Raw genomic sequence first — 25,155 nt, forward strand, 5'->3', positions numbered from 1 at the left:
AAACAGAGTTCAGGGAAAAATATGCATGATGAGATCACAAAAACTGTTTTAATTGAATATAAAGATTTTTACTTTTCTTGGCTGCTGTTTTTTACGTTCTCTTTTTAATATCTTTTTTGTATAGCTTGAATAAACTAAGATACCTTTTTTAAAGACCATTTTCAGCTTTTCTGAATTTACTTTTTATAGGTATGTGTTTAGGTACAATTATAATTTTTGTTTTATTCTGTGAACTAACAGCATTTCTCCAAAATTTCAAACAAAAATATAGTTTTTATTAGCAGAAAATTGAGAAAGAAACTGGAGAAACAGGTCAAAATAACAGAAAAGATGCTCTGTGTTTTTTTTAAGATCTCAAATACTGCAAAGAAAACAAGTTCATATTCCCTTTTAAGCAATACAACAGTAATACGTGTACATAAATAATCATTTTTCATGTGATAATCTTGATTTTTGTCTCAGTTTTCATGTGTCTCGTCATGCTGTCAGTCTTTCACATTGCTGTTGGATGACTTTGTCACTCCTGAGTTTTGATTTTGTTGAAATTGAACAGACACTGGACTGGAATGACCACAATACATCTAGAAATGCGGATTTAAAGAACATTTGGAATGGTCTCGTAATCTTTTTCTGCGGCTGTATGTTCTGCATGTATGACTGTACATAAAATTCATAAAATTGACTGACATAGATTGACAAATCAGAAGAAACACCAGTTCCTGGACAACCCACTCGTGCAAAATATAAAAACAACTGAGCAATGCATAGACCAAAATCTCAAAGGTGCAGACGAAACTTTTGCGGTCTATCTCTCTTTAGCAGCCAAAAGCAGGAAAGCATTCTGTGAAACGTAGAAAGTGAATTTTTATTCTGAAGGTGTTTTAGTTAATGAGTGTTGATGAGGTGTCGCTCTGATGTGCCCACAGTATTTTTCATATTTTACACACAGTAATTTTCCACTCGTAATGTGAGTGAAATGCCCACTGAATGAAGGGAAAGTTGTGGAAATGATCCCAGATAACCGGACACCAGAATACGGTCGAGTAAGATAATTCAGTGTGTTTGTTTGAATTCTTAGACATTTCCGTCGTGATCGGTTGATTATAGTGTTAAAAGTGCCGTGCGTCTGGCTTTAGCGATGCTGGTTTTATCCCTGCGCTTATTAATGGGCTTTACTGGCATATGTGCCATGTTCTCCCCGGCTTCCTTTGTCTTCAGACTTTCTTAGTCATTAACTCGCCGGCCTGACAGCTTCACCAGCCAAAGCAACCATCCCTTTGACTAAAACCTTGTAAATTAACACAATTAGCTCAGCATCATCCTGCTAATTAGCTCTGTATGTGTGTGCGTGTGTGAGTGTGTGTGTGTGTGTGTGTGTGTGTGTGTGAGTGAGTGAGTGAGTGCGTGCGTGCGTGAGTGTTGTCTGGCCAGGCTACTGAGGGACTCGTGCGAGGGAAAACCACATGCCTATCTTCAATTGTGGTGGAATTGCTCCGATAAACACACAAAACTGATGCTATTGAGAGAGATTTCTATTTTGAGCTGGAGGGTTCAAAAAGAAATTGTGACTAGATTGCAGTTTTTGGATATACGTCATGATAAATACAGCTAGGACTGGATGATGTGTCACAGTCATCATAGATTTGCAAATATCCTGGCAATATTAAATTAAATTTACAAAGCGATTTTGCTCAGCTGCATCCACTTCTGTACAGAAGTGCAATATGTGATTTTATTTTTTCAAGTTTCTGAGATGGCTAAAATCTTTCTTATTTTTATGTTGAAATTCAGTTTTATGTTTCAGTGACCTATTCGGATTTTATTCATTTTCATACAGAAGGTTCAGTTAAACTTGTTAAAAACAACAAGAAATTGTTTTGTTTTGGAAATTAATGTTTATTTATGAATTAGATTTTTTAATATTCAAAACATTGTGATACTTTGTGCGGTGAAGCCAGTATTGTGTATTGTATCCCATTGTTACAATCCTACTTTTTTCACTGTACTCTATGTTCTCATTTTGCTTAAAGTATTTTTATTTTAATTGGCGACAGGCTGTTTGTTTTGAATCTTTGGTTAAATGTATATTTTTTATATCACACAGCCTTAAACGCAACACGTTGCAAGCAAAGTGTGAACTATTTAATTGTTTATTAAGGGTTTACCGGGTTTATATTTTATTCATGATGATCATACCGCAGGGAGTAATTATGTGTGTTTCGAGCCCTGAGAGATTGTGTTTTTAAACGCTCGCTCGCTCGTTGCCATTCAGTCTGTGGCTAACATTATTGGATAGAGAGATCAGGGTATTGTGGCCGAGAGCTCATAAACACCTCCGTTTCCCGCCATCGCTTCTTTGTGCGATGAATAGCGCCCGTGAGCGCTCAGGCCCGTAAGCTCAGATAAGCGGTAGGTGTGCCTGTTTGAGTACAATAACACTGCGGCCGAGTGCCGTTGTCATCAGAAGTCCATCTTCAGACGACGACGACGACGGCAGCGCGCGTGCGAGACCACCCCCGTCATCCCGACGGCTCTGGAGTAAATGTCTCTTTGATAATCCCATGCTGCGTCTAAAATGACAGCGTGCGCGACTGCTTGTGTTTGCAGATGGAGTTTGGGATTAAACTTGATGGTGGCTTTTGAGCCCCGGAGGCAATAAAAGACAGCGGCTGTGAAGAGAAAAGACAGTGAGACAGAACCCAGAGCGTCAAAGTAAAAGAAGAGAGAGACAGAAGAGCATTAGAGCGAACGAGAGGGAGGCAGGAAGGTTTTTTCCCCCCTCTGCCAGCGCCCCGTGCTCCGGGAGGCGGGCGGCAGACAGAAAGCTGTTGTAATTCATGCCGTGCTGTGGGTTTGTGTGATGAAAGCAGCGGAGCGCTGCCTGGGAGATTGCTTTGCTGCACTCCTCCAAGCAGATTTGAAACTGTCTGGGACTGCTTTAGATGAGAGTTGGATTATAGAGTGACCTGCGATGTCTGTGTCACTCGGCTGTGTGCAGGGTGCATTATACTGCGCTAACCAGGTGTTGGAGGCCCGAATCTGCAGCGTTTCTGCGATAGCAACTGTCAGCAGAACCGGCGATATGAAGCCGGGACTCTTGGAGAGCTGGATGAACGGAAATGGAAAGTAATATTTGGCTGCTGTTGTTGGGGTTGCCGCTGCTGTTTATTTGCTTTCTTTTCCATGTCAATTGCTTTAAAGATCATTGAAGAATCTTTTTAAACCTGGTGATCGATAGCCGGATGTGATGCAAATGATTTTTTTGATTCCGTTTTAGATGATTTACAAACAGTTGCATGCCCTTTTTTTACTTGGTTCACTAAAAATATTTGCAAACAAACGCTGACAAGACAATAGGGCTGCAACAACTAATCGATAAAATAGATAATAATCGATAATGAAATTCTGAATTTCATTGTCGATTAGTTGGTCTGTGACGTCACTTGACGTCACGCAGTTATAGATCAAGCGCGTCTTCTTCCCTTTTAAAATGACCATTTTAGATGTCTCTCCGTGCAGCACGAGGTGCGCAGTTTTAAAGTCACACTTGTCTCTCAGTGCTGCACGAGATGCGCAGTTTTAAAGTCACACTTGTCTCTCAGTGCAGCGCGAGATGCGCAGTTTTAAAGTCACATTTGTCTCTCCGTGCTGCACGAGGTGCGCAGTTTTAAAGTCACACTTGTCTCTCAGTGCTGCACGAGATGCGCAGTTTTAAAGTCACACTTGTCTCTCAGTGCAGCGCGAGGTGCGCAGTTTTAAAGTCACACTTGTCTCTCCGTGCAGCGCGAGGTGCGCAGTTTTAAAGTCACACTTGTCTCTCCGTGCAGCGCGAGGTGCGCAGTTTTAAAGTCACACTTGTCTCTCCGTGCAGCGCGAGGTGCGCAGTTTTAAAGTCACACTTGTCTCTCCGTGCATGCACGAGGTGCGCAGTTTTAAAGTCACACTTGTCTCTCAGTGCATGCGACGAGATGCGCAGTTTTAAAGTCACACTTGTCTCTCCGTGCAGCGCGAGGTGCGCAGTTTTAAAGTCACACTTGTCTCTCCGTGCAGCGCGAGGTGCGCAGTTTTAAAGTCACACTTGTCTCTCCGTGCAGCGCGAGGTGCGCAGTTTTAAAGTCACACTTGTCTCTCCGTGCATGCGCGAGGTGCGCAGTTTTAAAGTCACACTTGTCTCTCCGTGCAGCGCGAGTGCGCAGTTTTAAAGTCACACTTGTCTCTCCGTGCAGCGCGAGGTGCGCAGTTTTAAAGTCACACTTGTCTCTCCGTGCAGCGCGAGGTGCGCAGTTTTAAAGTCACACTTGTCTCTCCGTGCAGCGCGAGGTGCGCAGTTTTAAAGTCACACTTGTCTCTCCGTGCAGCGCGAGGTGCGCAGTTTTAAAGTCACACTTGTCTCTCCGTGCAGCGCGAGGTGCGCAGTTTTAAAGTCACACTTGTCTCTCCGTGCGCGCGAGGTGCGCAGTTTTAAAGTCACACTGTGTCTCTCAGTGCTAGCGCGAGGTGCGCAGTTTTAAAGTCACACGTGTCTCTCAGTGCAGCGCGAGGTGCGCAGTTTTAAAGTCACACGTGTCTCTCCGTGCAGCGCGAGGTGCGCAGTTTTAAAGTCACACTGTCTCTCAGTGCAGCGCGAGGTGCGCAGTTTTAAAGTCACACGTGTCTCTCCGTGCAGCGCGAGGTGCGCAGTTTTAAAGTCACACGTGTCTCTCCGTGCAGCGCGAGGTGCGCAGTTTTAAAGTCACACGTGTCTCTCCGTGCAGCGCGAGGTGCGCAGTTTTAAAGTCACACGTGTCTCTCCGTGCAGCGCGAGGTGCGCAGTTTTAAAGTCACACGTGTCTCTCCGTGCAGCGCGAGGTGCGCAGTTTTAAAGTCACACGTGTCTCTCCGTGCAGCGCGAGGTGCGCAGTTTTAAAGTCACACGTGTCTCTCCGTGCAGCGCGAGGTGCGCAGTTTTAAAGTCACACGTTGTCTCTCCGTGCAGCGCGAGGTGCGCAGTTTTAAAGTCACACGTGTCTCTCCGTGCAGCGCGAGGTGCGCAGTTTTAAAGTCACACTGTCTCTCCGTGCAGCGCGAGGTGCGCAGTTTTAAAGTCACACGTGTCTCTCAGTGCAGCGCGAGGTGCGCAGTTTTAAAGTCACACTTGTCTCTCCGTGCAGCAGCGAGTGCGCAGTTTTAAAGTCACACTGTCTCTCGTGGATGCGTCTCTTCGTGCAGCGCGAGGTGCGCAGTTTTAAAGTCACATTGTTCTCCGTGGATGCGTCTCTTCGTGCAGCGCGAGGTGCGCAGTTTTAAAGTCACACTTGTCTCTCCGTGCAGCACGAGGTGCGCAGTTTTAAAGTCACACTTGTCTCTCCGTGCAGCGCGAGATGCGCAGTTTTAAAGTCACACGTGTCTCTGTGCAGCGGAGGTGCGCAGTTTTAAAGTCACACTTGTCTCTCCGTGCAGCGTCGAGGTGCGCAGTTTTAAAGTCACACTTGTCTCTGTGCAGCGGAGGTGCGCAGTTTTAAAGTCACACTTGTCTCTCCGTGCAGCGGAGAGTGCGCAGTTTTAAAGTCACACTGTCTCTGTGCAGCGCGAGGTGCGCAGTTTTAAAGTCAGACGTGTTCTCCGTGGTTACGTCTCTCCGTGCAGCACAGTTGCGCAGTTTTAAAGTCAGACGTGTCTCTCGGTGCATGCGTCTCTCCTGCAGCGCGAGGTGCGCAGTTTTAAAGTCAACGTGTTTTCATGCATCTCTTCAGCTGCGCAGTTTTAAAGTTTAAAGGGAGAGGTGTTTTAAATGACAAAATTAAAGATTATATTAGTAAAACCCAATTTGTGGCGTTTGCACTTTGCAAAGTACATATTAGGCTAAATACCCTGATTTGGTGGTTTATTTAGTTCAGAGGTGGGTAACGAAGTACATTTACTTGAGTACTGTACTTAAGTACACTTTTTGAGTATTTGTACTTAAGTATTACTTTTTCTGTTTACTTTTTACTGTACTTCACTACATTTGAATGACAAATATCTCACTTTTCATGGCACAAAAAATGATTTCCTTGGCCGACCCTCCCCTCGCTCCCATGTTTGGGAGAGACTATTGTCAGTTGCTTCTAATATGACACACCTGAATCAACTCACCAGGTGTGTTAATTATGGAGATATTCACAACATTTTGGGAGAAGGCTAATGAGTTCAGTTGTGTATACTTTTCCCATATCTGATTTACTTATCATAAGCAAAAGATGTAATTACATTTATATCGGATTAATCGAAAAAATAATCGTCCAACTAATCGATTATCAAAATAATCGTTATATGCAGCCCTACAAGACAGTCTGCAGATTTGCTACAGTAGGCTGTTTAAAATTTGTAGATATTTCAACTGGAAAACAAGACAAATTTACTTCAAAAGCAACACTCATTTTTCATTCTTAAATGCACAAAACATAATTGGCTTGCTTGTATCAATCTCTCATGTGTCCCGTTTATTGGTAATCTGACATCCTTGATTTTGTGTTTGTTGTTCTTCAGGCTTAAAGATGCAGTGGACCCCAGAGCACGCGCAGTGGGCGGAACAACATTTTGACATCTCGTCCACCACACGTTCCCCCGCACATAAAGCTGAAGCGTACCGCGGACACCTGCAGCGGACCTACCAGTACGCTTGGGCCAATGATGACATATCAGCCTTGACAGCCTCCAACCTTCTGAAGAAGTATGCAGAGAAATATTCTGGCATCCTGGAGGGTCCCGGTGAGCGGGCGCTCCTGTGCACGTACTCCGAAAGCACCCCAGGACTCTTGAATGGACGCAAATCAGAAAGCGACATATGGCAGGAGGGAATCTACTCAATGAACTGCGCTGCAGATGTGTTATCTGCAAGTAAGACTGGATTGACGGCCGGCCTGCCTCTGCCGGACGTGACAGTGAGCGTCGGCAGCTCAACAGGGGTGGCGAGCAGCCTGAGTGAGCCCAGCTACTCCAGCAGTAACTGCGGAAACCACTCGGGCATCCCATCTCAGGAATTCGCTAGCAGTTACAATGGCTCGTACTTGCATTCCACTTACAGCGGCGGGCAAAGCACACCGGCTCTGCCGTCCCCACACCCCTCACCTTTGCACAGCGCTGGGCTCCTTCAGCCTCCGCCCCCTCCTCCTCCAACCCTGGTGCCCAGCTACAACGCAAGTTCTCCGAGTCTCTCCAGTTATAACTACCCTCCAGCAGGCTATCCCCCACAGACTGCTGTCGCCCCGGGCTACAGCCCAGGAGCAGCGCACCCCCCCTCAGCTTACCTGCCCTCAGGCATTGCTGCCCCCACTCCCCTACCCCCTTCCACCCTTCCCGGTTACTCCTACCAGTCCCACAACCACGCTCCAATTGCACCGACACCTTTGAACGGCAGCTCGGCCAACACGTTGAAAAGAAAGGCCTTTTACATGACGGGCCAGGGAGATATGGACTCCAGTTATGGAAGTTTCAACTACAGCCAGCAGCGTTCCGCTCAAAGCCCCATGTACAGGATGCCAGACAACAGTCTCGTCGACTCAACCAGAGGGAATGGATTTGACAGGAACGTTGACGCATCAACTTTGGCCTTTAAGCCCACGAAGCAGTCGATGCCTCCAGATCAACAGCGGAAGTTCAGCGGCCAATCCGGCAGGGCGCTAACCCCTCCTTCTTACGGATCCTCCAAAGGTTCCTTGGGCTCTTCGTTCGGCAAGTTCGGATCCCCCATCTTGAGTGACCACGGTGATGACAACAGACAGCATCTCTCTCATTCCATTGGCACGGCGACATCATCCAGCCACCCCGCTGAGGAACAGTTAAAAAACAGCGATGCCAGTTTGGTGGAGATGGTCACCACTGAGATTCTGCAGCAAACTCCTCCTGTGGACTGGAGTGACATTGCTGGGCTGGAGATGGCAAAAGCCACCATCAAAGATGAGGTCCTGTGGCCTATTCTGAGGCCGGACATGTTCAGTGGAATGGCCACGTTACCTCGCAGCATCCTCCTCTTTGGAGCTCAGGGCACTGGCCGGACTCTGCTCGGCCGTTGTGTTGCCAGTCAACTCGGGGCTGCATTTCTCCTGCTCAGCGGCTCAGCGCTGGTGACGAAATGGCTCGGAGAGGGTGATAAGGTCGTCCAGGCATCATTTCTTGTCGCACGTTGCCGGCAGCCCTCGGTGGTGTTCATAAGTGATGTAGATCTGCTCTTATCCGCCCAGCTGAGCGAAGAAAGTCCAGTTAACCGAATCAAAAGCGAACTCCTCCTTCAGCTCGACGGCGTTCTAAGCTCGCCGGAGGAACATGTTCTAGTGGTATGTTCCACCAGCAAACCCGAAGAGATTGAAGAGTCTCTTCGAAGGTACTTTGTAAAGCGGTTGCTAGTTCCCTTACCGGACGCCACTGCACGACACCAGATAATCAGCCAGCTGCTCTCACAGCACAACTACTGCCTCAGCGACAAAGAGGTTACGCTGCTCGTTCAGCGGACAGACGGTTTTTCCGGGCTGGATGTGGTCCGGCTTTGCCAGGAGGCCATGGTTGGTCCTATCCATGGCATGTCCGGTGCAGACCTTTCAGGAATGATGCCAGGTCAGATGAGACCGGTGTCGTACCAAGACTTTGAGAATGTGCTTTGCAAAATCCAGCCCAGCATATCGCAGAAAGAACTCGATACGTACACTGAATGGAATAAGATGTTTGGCTGTAGTCAGTAAAGACAGATAAACCCACAGGGTGACCCGCTGGGTACAATTACGAATTCTTTGGGTGACATGTGCAGTTCTAAAGTGTGTTTTTTACAAATGTAGATGACCCCTGAAGATGTACCTGTGGGACGGTCGGAAAGAGTTAAATGATGCATGGCAGTACTGTAAGTCAAGGTCTGGCCCTTTGCACATAATCCAGACAGAGAAACACTGTTTTCGGGCTCGGTACTCTCAGTACCAAGGAACTCTGTAAGTGAGGACAAACTTCTTTGTATGTAAATATCATTCTGCTGTTTTTGAGATTCTGTTGCTATGAAGTGCCTGAAGTGGTGCTTTATCGATTCGGATTTGTTTGCCTCACCATCGACATTGGTGGCATGTGCTAATATAGAGAGCTTTAACATGAAACTCGAACAGACATGTTCTGCTTTTCTTTCCTTTTCTGTTCTCAACACGTCAATCGAAAGAACAACAGTATTCCTCAGTCACGTCTCACCTGTAGACCCCGCGACGGGCAGTAGAGGGTCCATGTTGTAATCTGGATCCTAATTTATTAAATTCACTTGCGTTTGATTTCCTTGAAAAACTCAGGAAAGGGATTGTGATTTGTACAGTACCTCAAACCGATTATGTGATACCACCGCATACTGCTGACAACATTGGGTTTGCTTTCTAATTTGCTTGGTCTCTTGGTTTACCTCAGCCTGTTAAAAGATGAAAAAGTTATGACTATGAATGTAACCAGAAATGTCTGGCTTGTTGGAAAGAAAATTTGAGGCGTTTTTTTCCTTCCATTATGTATTACTTTTCTCTATTATTGCTTGATGTTTGGAAAGCAGAATTCTGTATTAACTGCATCGCATATTTATAGACTCTTCAAAGATTCCCGGAGTCAAAGATGGGCACTGTCTGTTGTGTAGATAAGGTTAGTCTGGAACCATGTCTTGAGTATCCAGTAGACGTCAACATTCGTGTAACGTACAATATTTCATGTTTGTCGTCTCTGCAGAATAGACGGAAGAGTTGGGGTGAACCAAAAGTGTACAAAGAGGCTACTATATTAAAGAAATAAGTGGAAAGATCATCTTCACTTTTTTCATAACGCAGTTACGTACGTTTGGTTTTTGGTTGTGGACGCTGTCCTGCTGCTGTGTGGTGTTGGTGTGGAGATATCAGAAGGCTCATGCGTTACCCTACGTTCTGTTCTACCTCAGTTTAGCACTACTTCCTCTGCGACCGGAACAGAGGTCGTAACCTCTTTAGGTTTGTTCAGCTCTGAGGTCTCCGTAAAGATCAAGCTAACTTTCTCTTCAAAACATGAAACGTTTGTCTCGCACTACCTGTGCAATTTTTAAGCTCGCTCCGGAGCGCCCAGATGACACCAAACACATGCTCTGAAAAAGCATTCTTAAAGGGATAGTTCACTCAAAAATAAAAATTCTGTCATCGTTTATTCACCCTCATATTGTTAGTCTTCTGTGGAACGCAAAAGAAGATATTTTGAGATGATGTTTCAGTGGTTTTGTGTCTACACAATGGAAGTCAATGGGGGACAATGTTGTTTGGTTATCAACGTTTTTCAGAATTTCTTCTTTTGTGTTCTGTATAAGAAAGAAAGTCATACAGGTTTGGAATGACGTGAGGGTGAATAAATGATGCAAGAATTTTCATTTTTGGGTAAACTAACTCTTTACGTCTGCAGGTGTATAGCTAGCTACCCGAGTACCCAGTACTGAGGGTTTGAGGTACCACGGCAATGCGTTGAGCTTACGTAAATCCATAGTGTATGTTGGGATATACAATCGTTAACAGTAAGAGGAAACCTTGTTTTTGAATGTATTTCCGTTTGTTTCTCGATATGTTTACTTCTCGAAGCATTTGAGTCAGCTTTTGATCTAGCACTAGAGAGGCGGTGATGTGATTTGTTCCCTCGTTTTCAATCTCTTTCTTTCCTCTGCCTTTATATCATGTGTCTCAAGTGTTGGACAGGACCCACGCTCCGTTTTCAACTTCAACTTTTTGTCCACTGCAGTGTAATTTGTCACCATTTAAGGTGCTTATTTAGCTGGTGGAGGCACCAGATCTTCACTACATGTATATATGACATATCCTCGAAGAAATATCTGTTGGCTTTTTTCACATATCCAGATACACCGTTCAGTAGCTGTGTGGGACGCTTATTTCATAATGTTTGTTAAGTGATACGTGCGCCCAAAGGACCACAATTTCCAGCCTCGGTTCGGTGTCTAAGGCTAAAAGCTTTTTGCGTTCCTTTAAGTGTTTTGTTTTTGTTTGGTGTTGTTTTGAAGAAAAGTTTCTATTGTGCAATTTGTCAAATGCACTTTTAACGTTTTGTGTTAAAGCCTGTCACACTTATTTGTCCTCCCTCAAAACCAAAGCGAACCAAACTATTTTACTTTATGGTAAAATTGATCCATACGTTCCATCACATTCACACTTTCAGAGGAACTTGTAGATTAAACCAGTGATTGACGCAAAATATAGTTCTCTCTTTTGTTGGTAATGATTATATTCTGTGTATTTCGAAGCCAAAAAGCACTGATGAACAAAACCACACTGACTGTAAGAGTAAAATGAACAGTCTTTACTGTTTTCTGATGTTGTTTTTAGGGTTGTGCTACACTGTACTGGATTATTGAACAAAACTGTTTTTTATTTCAAGGAATGGTACAGCTTCAATATAAGTTGCTATTGATGGTATAATTTGATGAATACCGAAAATTAGTTTGACTCGTTTTTCAGTCTGGGCTCATGGCTAATATGCAGTTTAAAAACACAAATGAAATACTTCCTATACAGTATTTGTGAACTCCAAGTCAAGTCCAATCTTTTATCTTGTTTTATGAGTACGCAAGGATACTACAAAGAGACATTCTCCTAACATAACTCTCACAGGAGTTACATTAGTAACACAGTGAAATGTTCATCCATGAAGTAAACCGACGGCGTGTTTGATTTCCAAACTAAGCCCAAATTATTTTCCACACGAGTCGACATTCTGCAACCCGTCCGGTCAATAAAGCTTAACTTATATTGAACCTAAACATTCCTCAAATCGATTGAAAAGAAGAGGGAGGGAGTAGGAGAACATCCAAAAAAGTACAAAAAAAAGTTTGAAAGCACATCTCCGGTGTAGATATGAATCAAAAACCGCTTGATTTTCTTTTCCTTCTGTTTGTGTCTGTTGACTTTCTTCTTTCAGTGCTGTTGTAGATGTTTCTGTCATCTATATAGAACGATCTCATCCGTGTTTGATTTGACCATTATTCCTTATGACCATTTCTACCTCATTGCTACATATTGACATGTAGTACTTATGTTCTGTCTTTTTTGAATGTCACACATTTGTATAAAAGGAAATAAAGACAAAAATGTATCAAAACGAACAAAAAAGGGTCAACAAAAGGCTTGTTCTTTAACTTGAGCAGTCTACCTCAAAAAGACTGTCTGTACGTACACTGAGCGAGAGTACCTGCACATGTTCGGCAGAGACGATGCACACTCAACACTCGGCCTCTGAGGATTAGTTTCGGGATATTGTGGACTGTATAGGTCTTCTCCGAGGTCTCTACATGCAAATTTTGCTTTTTTTTTCACCCCTCGATCGAAGTAAACCGCTTTCCCTCTTTGTGAACTGTAGTGTGCATGTGGATGTGTGTGCACTTATTATGAAGTGTGTACGTGTGCATTTTTATATGAAAAAGTCTATATGAAATGTAGATGCATTTCATATGCCGTATTTGTACATTAGATACACTTGCACATTTGTGTACTTAATGTACATTTGTTATTAGTATAACGTTTTGAAACCACATACATGTTATTATGTGTGTGTATGTACATTATTGCCATTATTGCATTCGACGTAAATGTATTTTCATGTATGCATAGGGACAAAGGTCAATAAAAGATCGTTCAAATGCTTTTGAAACGTTGTGGCTTTTTTGTGTTGCCTTCCAATTGCATCTCGGTTTCGAATCTCGGTATGATGGAGTGATGATTGAGGAGCTTTGTGAAAATTAAATGTAATGAGGAGATGCGTATTTGAGAGACCTATACATTGCACAATATATCAAAGGTGGGTATTAGTATTTTTTACTAGAATTAAACGAGAAGTCAAATCAAACATGACTGGTTACGTCTTAACTGGGCAACAGCATAGACATCCAATCAGATCACGTAATTTCTTAACATGTGTTTTTTATTTGACTTCTTTCTTGAGGATGCATAGCCATTATATTGGATATTGAACATACTGTGAATGTGCAAACTTCAATCAATGATTAGAAAATGTTTATATTGAGAAACTTAAAAAGTTTCATATCAAGAATATCCTAAAAACGTGGCAGATTCTTTTTAACAAAGCACATTTTAAAAGTCGAGTATTAAACAAACATAATGCCTCTGAATGACAATAACTGCCGTTTAACAAGACTGGCACGTGTGCTTAAAGAGTCCTGATGCTACCCAGCAATTACGTTTGTGAAGGATGACCATTAGCATCCGTTTCCCAAACCATTTGCTGCGTTTCTTAAATACAGTTTCCATTGTTTGTGATATTTCATTATTCTTTCACTCGTATAAGACATTCCATTAATGCCCTAGATTTTTCTTTCCTTTTTTTTGATGGCATAATTATGTAGTGGATGGTCTATGCGTGGGAAGCTGCAGTACAATTAACATTGGGAAGTTGGTGCATTTGATGCCCATGGCTGTTTCGTCTGTAAAGAGCCGTGTGTCATTTCTGTGGCTGAACATGTTAAAATACGCTCTCTTAATGGATGCAATTTAAACGGGGTCCTTCACAGCAATGCAGGGAACACACTCGGGCTGAACCAGGACGCATTTTTATCAATGTGTTTGCATTTTAAAATGATGTCTATAGTACGTACACACAGAAAAGACATGCGTACCCATCACTGGAGTCCAAAATGGGAATGCAGGCTATGCTTAGGATGTGAACACGACACGTTGTATTTTCTCATTTGTACATTTCCTTTTTATTTCTAATAGCTGTAAGGTTGCATCTGTGTTCATTAAAATGCAATTAATTCTGCAACACTGCCATTGAAGATGTGATGTCTGCAGGTCTCCTTCACTTCAATACAGGTCAAAGAGTGGCAGCCAATAGCGGTGAGCGTTGCTGAGTCATGCATTGACTGATGTTAGCTTCTAATCAGGAGGCTTTGGCACCATCAAAAGTCTCTGGTCAGTTTTTATTGCCTCAAGCTTGTCCTTAACATCACAGCTGAGGTGGTACATACTGTATAAGGACACACATGTATCGCTTATGATGTCTTTAGCATTTTATATTGACTCAAATAATGTCCTGGAAGTTATCCCACTAAATGTGTAGTGAGTAAAAAAGTGTGGGTCATAATTAAAAAAAAATGCAATCTAAGGTTTTTGGTTGAATATGGCAATGCATGATTTTATCCCCATGTCCATTTTTGCATTTTGGGATTTTTACCGGTGCTATTATTGTTCATGTACTGAGCACATATTTATGACAGCTAATTATGAATAAAACAAGGAGATTACAGAATGCACACATGATGTGTGCTTGCTTTATAACAGTGTGTTACTTTATACAGTATGTGTGCATGTATGTGTTTTTTTTAGATTGAATGAGTTGAATAACACACAAAAAACGGTGCTATATAGCATTAAAAGTGGTTCTTTGCTCGTAATCATAGGGGAACCACTTTTAGTGCTATATAGCACCATATCGTGGTTCTTCAGAGGTTCTAATTTTGCTAAATGCTTTTTTTTTCTTTCATCTATAACATTCTGACAAAAAGTAACAAGAATGGTGTAATCAAATCAAGTGTGCAAACAAAAAGCAGCAACTACAAAATTAGTGGTGATAATGAATTATAAAAAAATGAAAAATAAAGTTGTCTAAAATGATACTGCGGTTATTAGGGCCTGTTTTGTAAACATCAAAGATGCACTAGTGTTATCCTACTCATTAACATGATGAAAGTGGAGCTGAAGCCTGTGAACTTTAGTTTCAAAACAAAATGAAACCAACTGACCAAAGGAAAAACCGGTGATAAGAAAATGGGCAAAAACAAAATTGTGTAACAGAACTTATACTTGAGTTATTTTATGAATATCAAAGATCCATTTGTCCAGGTTATGTGCTCATTAGCATCGAAGCGGAATGTCTGAGAACTTTATTTAGGAAAACCTGCTGAGGTCTCTTTCCTATATCATTGAGGACATTTTTTACACTTTTAATAAGAGACTAATGATATTTTCTATTACACATAAACATAATGCGCACACAGACCTGTGGACATTAACCGATATAAAGTACATCGTTTGAGTTATAAGCCACCAGAGGTACTAAAAGGTGTTTTTATATGATCTCCAAGTTTACCCAAGAGCAATATAATGATTACATAGATTTGTTTATTAAGAACCACTTATGGTTAGCTTCTTCATTGGTTGCTGAACAACTTTTTATTTTGTTAAAATGAGCATCCCCAAAGAAAACAGAGTTAGTGAATATGAAAATAAAACAAATCTGTGTACTGGCATTAGCTGCCTCATTAATGGCAGTGGAAGTCTGTAAACTGTAATGTGTTTCATTTCAAGCCAAACAAAAAATAAAGCAAGAAATCATGTACTTATTAGGGCATATTTTGTTATTTATCAACGATCCACTATGGTTTGCTTCCTCATTAGGCTTCTGATCAACTATTTTAGTTAAACCAGTTCACCAAATGCACAGACAACAACAGCAACCTAAAATAAAAATAAATACAGCTGTAAGTTGGTAAATATGAAAAAAATCACTTTATCTTCCTCATTAACTGCAGTGAGAGTCTGTTTCATTTCAAACCAACATCCCCCCAAAAATATAAACATAAAAACGGATGTGATAAGAAAATATGTAAAAAATAAAGTTGCGTAAAACAAATCACATTGCCGTTATTGGGGCCTATTTTGTAAATATCAAAGATCCACTTGTCCTGGCGTCGCGTGCTCATTAGCATTCTGATGAAAGTGGAGTGGAGAGTGTGAACTCGAGGTTATCTGCGACGCCACAGCGCCCGCGCTGCGCCCGCACCGCGTCTCTCTCACTCCGCGGCTCGAGAGGATGAGGCGCAGACCTCTCTCAAATCACTTCCTTCATAACAATTAAAATATGCAAAGTGATAATTTTCTTTAAGTAGCCTTAAATGTGCAATCGATTTAAATGCGAGGGGAAATTGCCTAAAGCTCCTGAAGCAGGGAGGGGGAAGAGAGAAAGAATAAATTATGCAAATGGTAAAAAGGACTCTTGAAAGCCTAATTTTTCTGTAATAAGCATACTGTTTCATTTAATTTTTTGCCTCTTATTAAAAGTGACAGTTCTTTTGCGCCGTCTGATGGCTATATCTGACACAAGCCGGAGGAAATGACTGCCCAACTAAACGCTCGAGACTTTTCTCCGGCTTTTAGATGATGGTTACATTCACAAAGTAATTATGCGCCGGAGAGTCCAGAAATAAGCTTTAATTACATAGTAATCGCTTCTGATGGACACTAGGAAGTGTGAGAGCTGCCAGACTGCAATCCATCAATGCCAAAGCCCTGGCCATTTTTAATTCTCCTTCATTTGCATCATAACCTCCGCACCAAGTTGCACAAACGCTGTTAAATGTTAATAGGACCTGTCTCTCTACTCAAAATGAATGCTTAAGCTGTTCTCATCTTTCTCTCTCTCCCCCACGACCCTCTTTTCTTCCACTATCGCTCGCTCGCACCCCGCGCACGCACACGCGTCGGCGCGCTCTCTCTCCAGCGCGCACGGAGTCACTGCAGCTCTAATTGGGAGCGCTGTGCTGAGTTTTATCTGCTCCTTTCTAACAAGACATACACACAACGTGTGTGTGCGTTTCAAAAGCAAAGGGTATGTTAATGGTTTGTGTGTGAAGTGCTTGATGTAAAAAAAAGACATGGAAACAGGGAGCACGCGTTTTATTTTATCTGTACCCTGCTTCATCTAAGCACTTGATGTATTTACATGAAAAATCACACAGACTGAAATCTCTTTCTGAGTCCAACACAATCTGTCATTATACAAAATATATGCAACAATGAACATATCAGTTTTACTCATTTAAAGTTATCGCCCTATCCAAAACTGAATGCACAGCTCAAAGTTGCAACATTGTCATATTTTTTTACCTCTTAGTTAAATGTATGACCTCAAGTCATGTGTTACAGGGATTTTACTATGATGCTGTGGAATTTTAGACACTTTGCTTCACATCAGAAATGTTTGTAGCCCAGAATAACTTTACACAATGGCTATGTGCAAAAGCAATTGTTGCAAAGTAAAAAGTGTACATTTGACACATATTCAAGAAACTGGAAAGGAAATGCCTGTATTGGCAGATTCACCAAAATATATTTACTCTTTATTAGGCAAGATGAGATTGAACAATACATTTGCTATTATAATTATAAGAGAGAGAGAGAGAGAGAGAGGGAGGAAAAAATGGACCGCAGACAGAAACGGGCTGAGCTCTCACACTTGTGCATTTATAAACACATTTAAAGAGCTTCCAAGCAATCGATAAAGAATAGCTGCTCCAAAATATTCCTCTGTGATCTGAAGATGGATGTTAGACCGCTGAGGCTGCTGTCTAGCTGCAGGCAGGACTGACTGTGTACGCTGAGGCTTAAGTGCATGCAGAAACATTACAGTTGCATATGTGTGTGTGTGTGTGTGTGTGTGTGAGAGCAGGTGGTCTCCTCCAGTCAAACTGCCCACCTCCAATTAGCACTTGGCCTTGCTGCATATAGAGTTAAAAACGCACAGCCTTCACTCCTACATGATGGAGGAGAAGAGGTGTCTAGGTAAGGGCCATAAGGTCGGCTGAGATCGAGAGGGCTGAGATGCGTACGGGTGAGTTACGCTCTTGCAGTTCAGGTGCGAATGGCCGGTGCAGGCGAGGAAGTAGTTGAAAAGAACGGCATCAAGTCAGACATTTTACTTAACAGAATGTTGATGCCAGAGTTAGCAGGTTCGATTTCCAGGTTCGAGGTGTGCGGAATGAGAAAAAGCACTATATGTCTCTTTGGTTAACAGCAAATGTTAAATGCAAACAAATATACAAATAATAATGATAATATGTAAATATATCATGTAAACATTGCACAAGAGCAGTAAGTATTAAGCAACATAAGAGTTTAAGGTATCATCCTGCATTGTGTTTCTAGAGATGCAGAATGTATTCATAAATTTACATTTATTTATCAACTTTTTGTTCACTTCTGAAAAATGCTTAGTGTTTTAAAAACACCACCCTTTTTCAACTTTTCAGAGAAATCAACTTATGTCTTAAATCAACGAACATCTCTAAATATTAAAAAGAAACTGTTTCAACATTGAACAAATGAAATGTCTCATTTAAATAGCTTTTTGTTCCTAATTCAGCAAAACCAAATTATTCTCCTCTCTTTAACCACAGAATGGACCATGCCAATCTCCCCCACTGATAACAGACGCCAATGACGTCCATCCAATCACTAATGCCATGAGGTCATCATCCTCCACCTGTCATTTCATACATTTTCAACCCGTCCTGAATGAAGAGAAATGACGACGCACGACCCTCCCCACACCACACCACTCCACGTAACGTGGAACATTCCCGATCATCATACCATCATCCCTCATTGGCTGCACATTTTCACAAAGTGCCCAAAGTGTCATGTACCTCCGTTAGCGTGTTGAGAACGGCAGTTGAGGAAGAACTTAATGATGTGCTGATCACAGATGATACCTGGTCCTCTCTCACCGCGCAATAAATATATCCTCATTAATGTCAAGAAACCAAAGAGTGGCCCATTATATAAAAGTTATGTCTTAATAATGCCTCTTACTTCATCCGAAGAGTGACACAATTTTCTGTTCTAATTCGCCGGCAATTATCCATCTGCCTTTTTTTGTAGGGAGTCCAATATCCCAGCAACATTTTAATTACAAACATAAATGAAGTTCTTACACCCGTTTGGCATGAATTCTGAAAGTGTAGATTCTTATTAATATCTTAATTACTATTTGAAAATCCCTAATTGACTGTAATACTTTGCACTTGCATTGATTGTAGGTCATCTCAAATATAGAAATTGGTGTAGCACAAGAAGCTCTGGTTATTGTTATTCAAGAGTTGAATTATTCCTTTTCAAGAAACAGGAGGTTTCTAAAAAAAATCACATTAATTTCAACGTATAAAAAATGAGAGACGCAACATCTTGGCTTTTAAAAATGTTTCATTCCTGGTGAAAAAAAAATATTAAAAAAAGGAAATATTTAAAATGTTGTTTTCATGTTGATGTGTTTTGTCGTGCGTTTTTCTTGTTTATGTTGTATGAGTAAGACAAAGATACATTTTCTTAACTAAGAATAGGCCTGTCACAATATCAGATTTTTTATTTATGATTATCATGGCCAGAAGAATTCATGTTAACGGTATTATCACAATATCTTTAAAAATAATTTTAAGAATATATAAACATATTCTTATTGATTATTATAGATACTATTTTAGATTAGAGATCTAATTATGTGATTTCTATAGGCCTATATAGGTACACACACACACAATAATAAAAGACACTATATTGGCTTCAAAGTGGTCGGTTCACTGTTGCACACTATTGGTTGGTGGAGGGTTAAAAGTGACGGTTGACACGCTCATCTGTTAGTTTTACCGCATCTCTTCCTGCAAGTCTTAACCTGGAGCAAAGAACAAGGGAAGCTAATAGGGTGCTCTACAATAACCGCACACGCACACGCATAAACACACACACACAGCTCACAGGGCAATCATTTGAAACATATAGCATCAGTCTTTCAATTTGATCCCTCTCCCCTCCGCGCACCTCTCCGTAACATCATTATTGATGGCGAATTTGAATCCTCCTCTGACGGCGGCCTGTTATCCGGGCTCGGGGGAAATGCAAATTGATTCCAGATCTGAAGTGGCATTTTTTGAGGGCCTGAACGCATTACGCGCTCTGTCATTTTAGGACCTACTGGAGGAATCGCAGGTAAATGTCAGTCTCCATCTCGCCCGGTGAGTGTCTGTTTGATATGAGGAGCGTCTCTCGCTTTCTCACGCTGCTCTGTTTATCACACATGAAAATCAGATATCCGAGGAGTGATTGACAAGTCCAGAGTTAATATAGAGATGCACGAAAGGGTATGAGAACGTATGAATGGAACAAACCAATTTAAATATCAATTACATTACTAACATTGACTGAGAGTAAATATAGGCCTATTCATTATATTTGGACTGCCAAGTCCGTCCAGAACCTTCCCAGCTACTGCCCATATTGAATATAGAATCTCATTAGAGTTCAATAATATTTATACTGTATTTATGTGTGTTATACAGAAATATGAATGAATGAGATACTCAAACATAAAATACATGGAGCAAGTGTTTGTGTAATCAGTGTTTAAATAACCATTGTTTAAGCCCCGCCCCTTCCACCTTACAGAACGCAGTTGCTTCCTGGCGCACGTTCAAGCTCGAACCGGTGCGCAGAGCTAGGTAGTAACTGATTACTTGTCATCTGGATTACATAATCAGATTCCAAAAATCAAGTACTTTTTACATTTTAAAATACTCATAATCAGAGTACAGTTACTATTTTATTATTACAGATTACATTACATAGATTACATTACATATTACTGTTTTATTTTTTGGTAAGCCTACCACTTTAACTATTAAGAAAACCAACCAACCCACCTAAATTTAAATCTTCACAATTTAGCAACAATAATCCTATACTCAACATTCCTTGCGAAACTTCATTAGTCATAAATCCAAATAGATTTGTTCTGCTAAATTGTCCATGCAGCATTCACAATATATCATCTATTTTTCACAAAGGTAATACATTTGAAAAATATTGTTTAAATTGTATTTTGTAGAAGATAATCACAAGCATATAGGCGGGTGATACATTTTTATCTTTCACAAATTTATTTTGTTGATTTGCGACTGTGTGTACCTGCCAGTCTTTCTGTTGTGAATATTTACATTTGCTATTAGCAAACCTTTATTAATGTGGCTATAATATATGCAGGTATAATTTAATATAATTTAATTTAATATTTTAATGTTTTATTTTTAATTTAACAAGAAAAGTGTTGTAGACACAAAGATACACCAGGTAAAGGTTCCAAAATGAGATAATTTTCAAAAATCGTGTTTTTTTATTGTGCATTCGAATTAATATCTATCAAACTGCAGTTGGTTTGTATTGATTTAAGCCGTAATAACTAAAAAGATACAGAATAAAAACATGATAACATAATAAAAACACATGAGTTATCTCATTTTGGATCTAAACTCTTCAAATGTAATCTAAATGTAATCAAAAAGTAGTCAGATTACAGTACATGTGTAATGTGTAATCTAAGGGATTACGTTACTGACTACAAATTTCACCGTGTAGTTTGTAACTGTTTACAATTCCCAAGTAATCTACCCAGCAACCCAGTTTTGCTACGGTTTCCAAGTTGAACGACATGTTTCCTGGAAACGGTGTGCAACAGGGTTTGAGATATGTTTTCTCTTGTTTGGTGGGTGTGTCAAAAATGTCAGCCCAATCAGCAGCAACATGTATATAACCTACACGGTATTAAAGAGACAACTCGCACAGTGGGTCCAAGTAAAGTCGTTTACAAATGTGTCCACTGCAGCTCGGTATACACAACAATTGAAGATATTAGAAGACATGTATTTTGCAGAATTAAACACGTATATATACGGATTTCATCAGACTCCGAAAATTCTTCAAAAAGAACAAAACGAATAGTCTTCTCAGCTACCATAGTTGCAACTCTTGCGTCATCAGAACAGGGTGTTCAACGCACCAACGTTTCCGTTTAAAAAACGTTTTGTCGGGGCTGAACGCAGCCCTGGAATCTGCCCCTTACCTGGACTAAAACCATTTATCATTCCTGTTACATGTTATATATTAAATTATCTTTATAAATAATTTTACAAACTTATTTAAAATGTTCATTCAATATTTCAGAAGAAGTTATTCATCACAGAATTAAGTTGATCTTTTACATTGAAAATAACAGTGGTATGGCTGCAAGATGTTCAAGACAAAACTAAGTTATTTTAATAAAATACTGTAGCTTCTTGACTTCAAAAATCTTTAAATATAGAAAACAAGTCATATTTTTTACTAATCTTAAAACGGGCTCTTTCTTTAGTGCTTTTAGTAGCTCAACATCTTTTTGTGTTCTCGAGAAAATCGGTCATGTGAGTTTTAACTCAACATTATGGTGAGTAAATGACTTTTTTATATTTTCTTATTCATTTTTTGTCCCTTTAAACACGAATGACTGAATGACAACGGAAAAGTAGAGAAATACAGAGTAAGAGAGAGCGCTGGAACAGTGAAATAAAGGGGAAGCAGATGGGTGAAAATGAAGGTCAAATTGGATTGGAAGGTTTGTCAAAATGTGATGACATAAGCAATCTGTACGCTGTTATTGCACTTTGCTGGAGGTGGAGGGAAACATTTTAAAATTACAGGAAAAAGGAAAGAAAGCTCAAGAGCTGCCAGGGCCGATCGCCTCAAGTGTTTTCCCTTTGTTCTTTATCCATTTACTTCCCTCCATCTCAGGCTCCTTGTACACCCTCTCTTCCCTCTCTTCACAAATGAGATCTCATTCATTTCAACACTCCTTTTCAGATGGTGGATTGAGGGTCTGTTGTGATTTGTCAGCTGAAAGCAGGAAATAAATAAAGCAAAATGAAAATAATAAAATGCAACTAAACATATAATACTGCAAAGAGGCTCATTAGCATTTGAATGCTTTTTTATTTGTTGCACAAAAACAAACTGTGTAGTATTTTGGTAGAAAATCATCTGTCAGTTTGTATGAGCTGGCCGAAAAGACGCCATCAGTCACAAAAATCACAAACAAAAACTATGCAAGATAAAACCCAGACTACAATAAATACAGGGTAGGAGAAGGAACATGACAAACTTATAATGTTTTGGACCAATAAATAATTCTGGTACTGTGTTGAGTCACTTGATATCTATCTATCTAAAAGATTCAGAAAATGAAGTTCTTAAAATTCTTTAAAATCTAGATCTTAAAAATCCTGAGCTCTGCACATTACTGCAACTATACCACTTTTTTTACATCTGTGAATGTTTTTAGGTGACTAGGGCCTCATTTATGAAATGTTGCGTACAAACCGTCCTAAATTTGATTTTACGATCATTTCTCAAAGTGCGTACGTGTGATTCATAGAACCAGTGCTCGAATCAAAGGGGGGCTGGGGGGATCCGGGACCCTCATAAGGCATTAGGGACCCCCCATAAGAAGTAAAAATAGACTTGGGGGATTTTTTTGAGTAAAAATAATAATGACAAATGTGATTAAATTCATGCAATTGATATGGTAAATTTAGTGAATTAATTATTTACAATAATTTATATTAAGTTTGTTTATGGGCTAGTTGTCATGTCTCTTTAAATTTTAAACGCCCCGCCCCACGTCTGAAGACCACTAAGCGCACATCGTTGACACGACTGCTTGATCGGCGTCGCTCCAATGAAGCTAACTTCAGCTAAAAAATGGAGAATAATAAACCTCCACTCGCAATCGGGAAGAGGAAGCTTCTACTTTTTTGAGGGGTAATTTTCTCTCTCTCTATATCTTTCCACTATATTTATCAACTCCATGTCGAGGCTTTTGTATTTCTTGCGTGAATTATTATTAGGCCTGGTTCTGGGGTGCTAGAGATCTCGATGAAGATGAGTAACAGCTTTTTAGTCATTATAAAGGGAGTGCTCAATGTGCGGTTTCTGTGCTATATATACATTCAGAATTGTATAAAACTTGTTTTTCATGCTGCTAAGACCAACGGCCACATACACGCCGCAAAGTTTCGGGAATTACATCGGCATATAAATGCGGGATTCAATCTTGAAATAGCTATGATTGACATATTGATAGCCATAGTTAGTTCCTGAATAAAGCTGAATAAAACTTTTGGACTGAAATGGTTGAATAGTCTGCTGACTGACTCATAACAGTCCCTTGCCACCACCTACTGGAAGTAACTGTGTAAACTGCACTGAAATCGTTGAAAAATCCCCACAACACTAACACACAGACTGACACAATTTATATTTTTAATATCTAATAAACTAGTTTCTTGCAATTAAACAAGTCTTTTGGAACCAACATTATTATCACAAATAGTCAATCATCCAGTTATTTTTAGGGAAAATAGTAAATACTACATTGGTAAATAATGCTAGAATTATTCTGTTGGACGTACACTACCATTCAAAAATCCTTTCTGTTCACAAAGCCTGCATTGATTTGATCCAAAATACAGTAAAAAAGCCTGTTCTTTTATGTAAGCCTGGTTTTAATAAATAGTATATAATTATGCATATTATGATCAAATATATTGTGCATTTTGTATAAATTGTATATTGCGAGACTAAAACCCACCAAAAACAATCTTATGATGGGGACCCCCCATAAGAGTTGACTCAATTCGAGCACTGCATAGATCTAACGTACGCAAAGAAAACGCGTGTACGCTTCTATCAGATGGGAAATCTACAAATCGCAAATGATCGTGAATTTGCGCGCAGCTGAACAGTTTCAGATCTCCGCCTTTTAATGATGTCTAATTAACGTCATTGACATATGAAAGAGCACCTGTCAACATCCAAATTCTTTACAAGCGGCAGGAATGGCTTATATTTAAATAAAACCTGCAGCACACGGACAAGCAAAAGTGCGTACGGCTGCTCAGACCCTGACATGGCGTTAAGCACTTTTCCACGTCAAGGTCCGTTTTTATAAATACGTTGCCGTGGGTTTTTGCGCACGCACAATTTACGATCAAATCTGTGCATACGCACGAAATGAGGCCCCAGATGTTAAGAAAACAGCTCATGGGCCAGCCTATAATATGAACTCAAACATTTATCATCAAATTTACCCAAATCCAGATGCAATCTAGATGCATTTTACACTACCACTCTGTATTTCAACAATCGTCTCAGTTGTTTCTCTTTTCATTTCTCCTGAGCATTTTAAGAGAAACATCTGATGAAACTTGATCCTGAGAAACCCATCAAATCTTCTGAGCTATAAAAGAGCAACCTCCAAGCAATACAATTTTCCTTTGGGATTTAAACATATACTGTATGAGACAAAATGAGACGAAAAACTGTAGGACATCGCTGGACATTAATGGGTTAATAGTATAGCTTTACAGCTGTCTCAACCGTGTCGGTTTTTATTTCTCCTATTAATAGGCAAATCTTAGACAAAGTTCAGTGAAACGTGACCGAGAGCCATGAGCTATGAAAGAGCAACCACTGAGCAAAACTCACATCCCCTGTCATCTCGTCTCCGCCTCCTACA

General features: G+C 40.5%; 1 protein-coding gene across 2 annotated transcripts in view; it reads left to right on the forward strand.

The window, feature by feature from the left end:
- Positions 1-12,597, forward strand: part of fign (fidgetin) — a 51,731-nt gene extending 39,134 nt beyond the window's left edge. For both annotated transcript variants that reach the window (XM_057336991.1, XM_057336990.1), the window contains one exon: positions 6,508-12,597. In XM_057336991.1, the coding sequence (XP_057192974.1) occupies positions 6,516-8,696 (2,181 nt within the window). In that variant the 5' untranslated portion in view covers positions 6,508-6,515 and the 3' untranslated portion in view covers positions 8,697-12,597. The remainder of the gene's footprint in view (positions 1-6,507) is intronic.
- The last annotated feature ends 12,558 nt before the right edge of the window (positions 12,598-25,155 follow it).

Source organism: Triplophysa rosa, linkage group LG6, assembly GCF_024868665.1.
Source record: "Triplophysa rosa linkage group LG6, Trosa_1v2, whole genome shotgun sequence".
Taxonomy (NCBI): Eukaryota; Metazoa; Chordata; class Actinopteri; order Cypriniformes; family Nemacheilidae; genus Triplophysa; species Triplophysa rosa.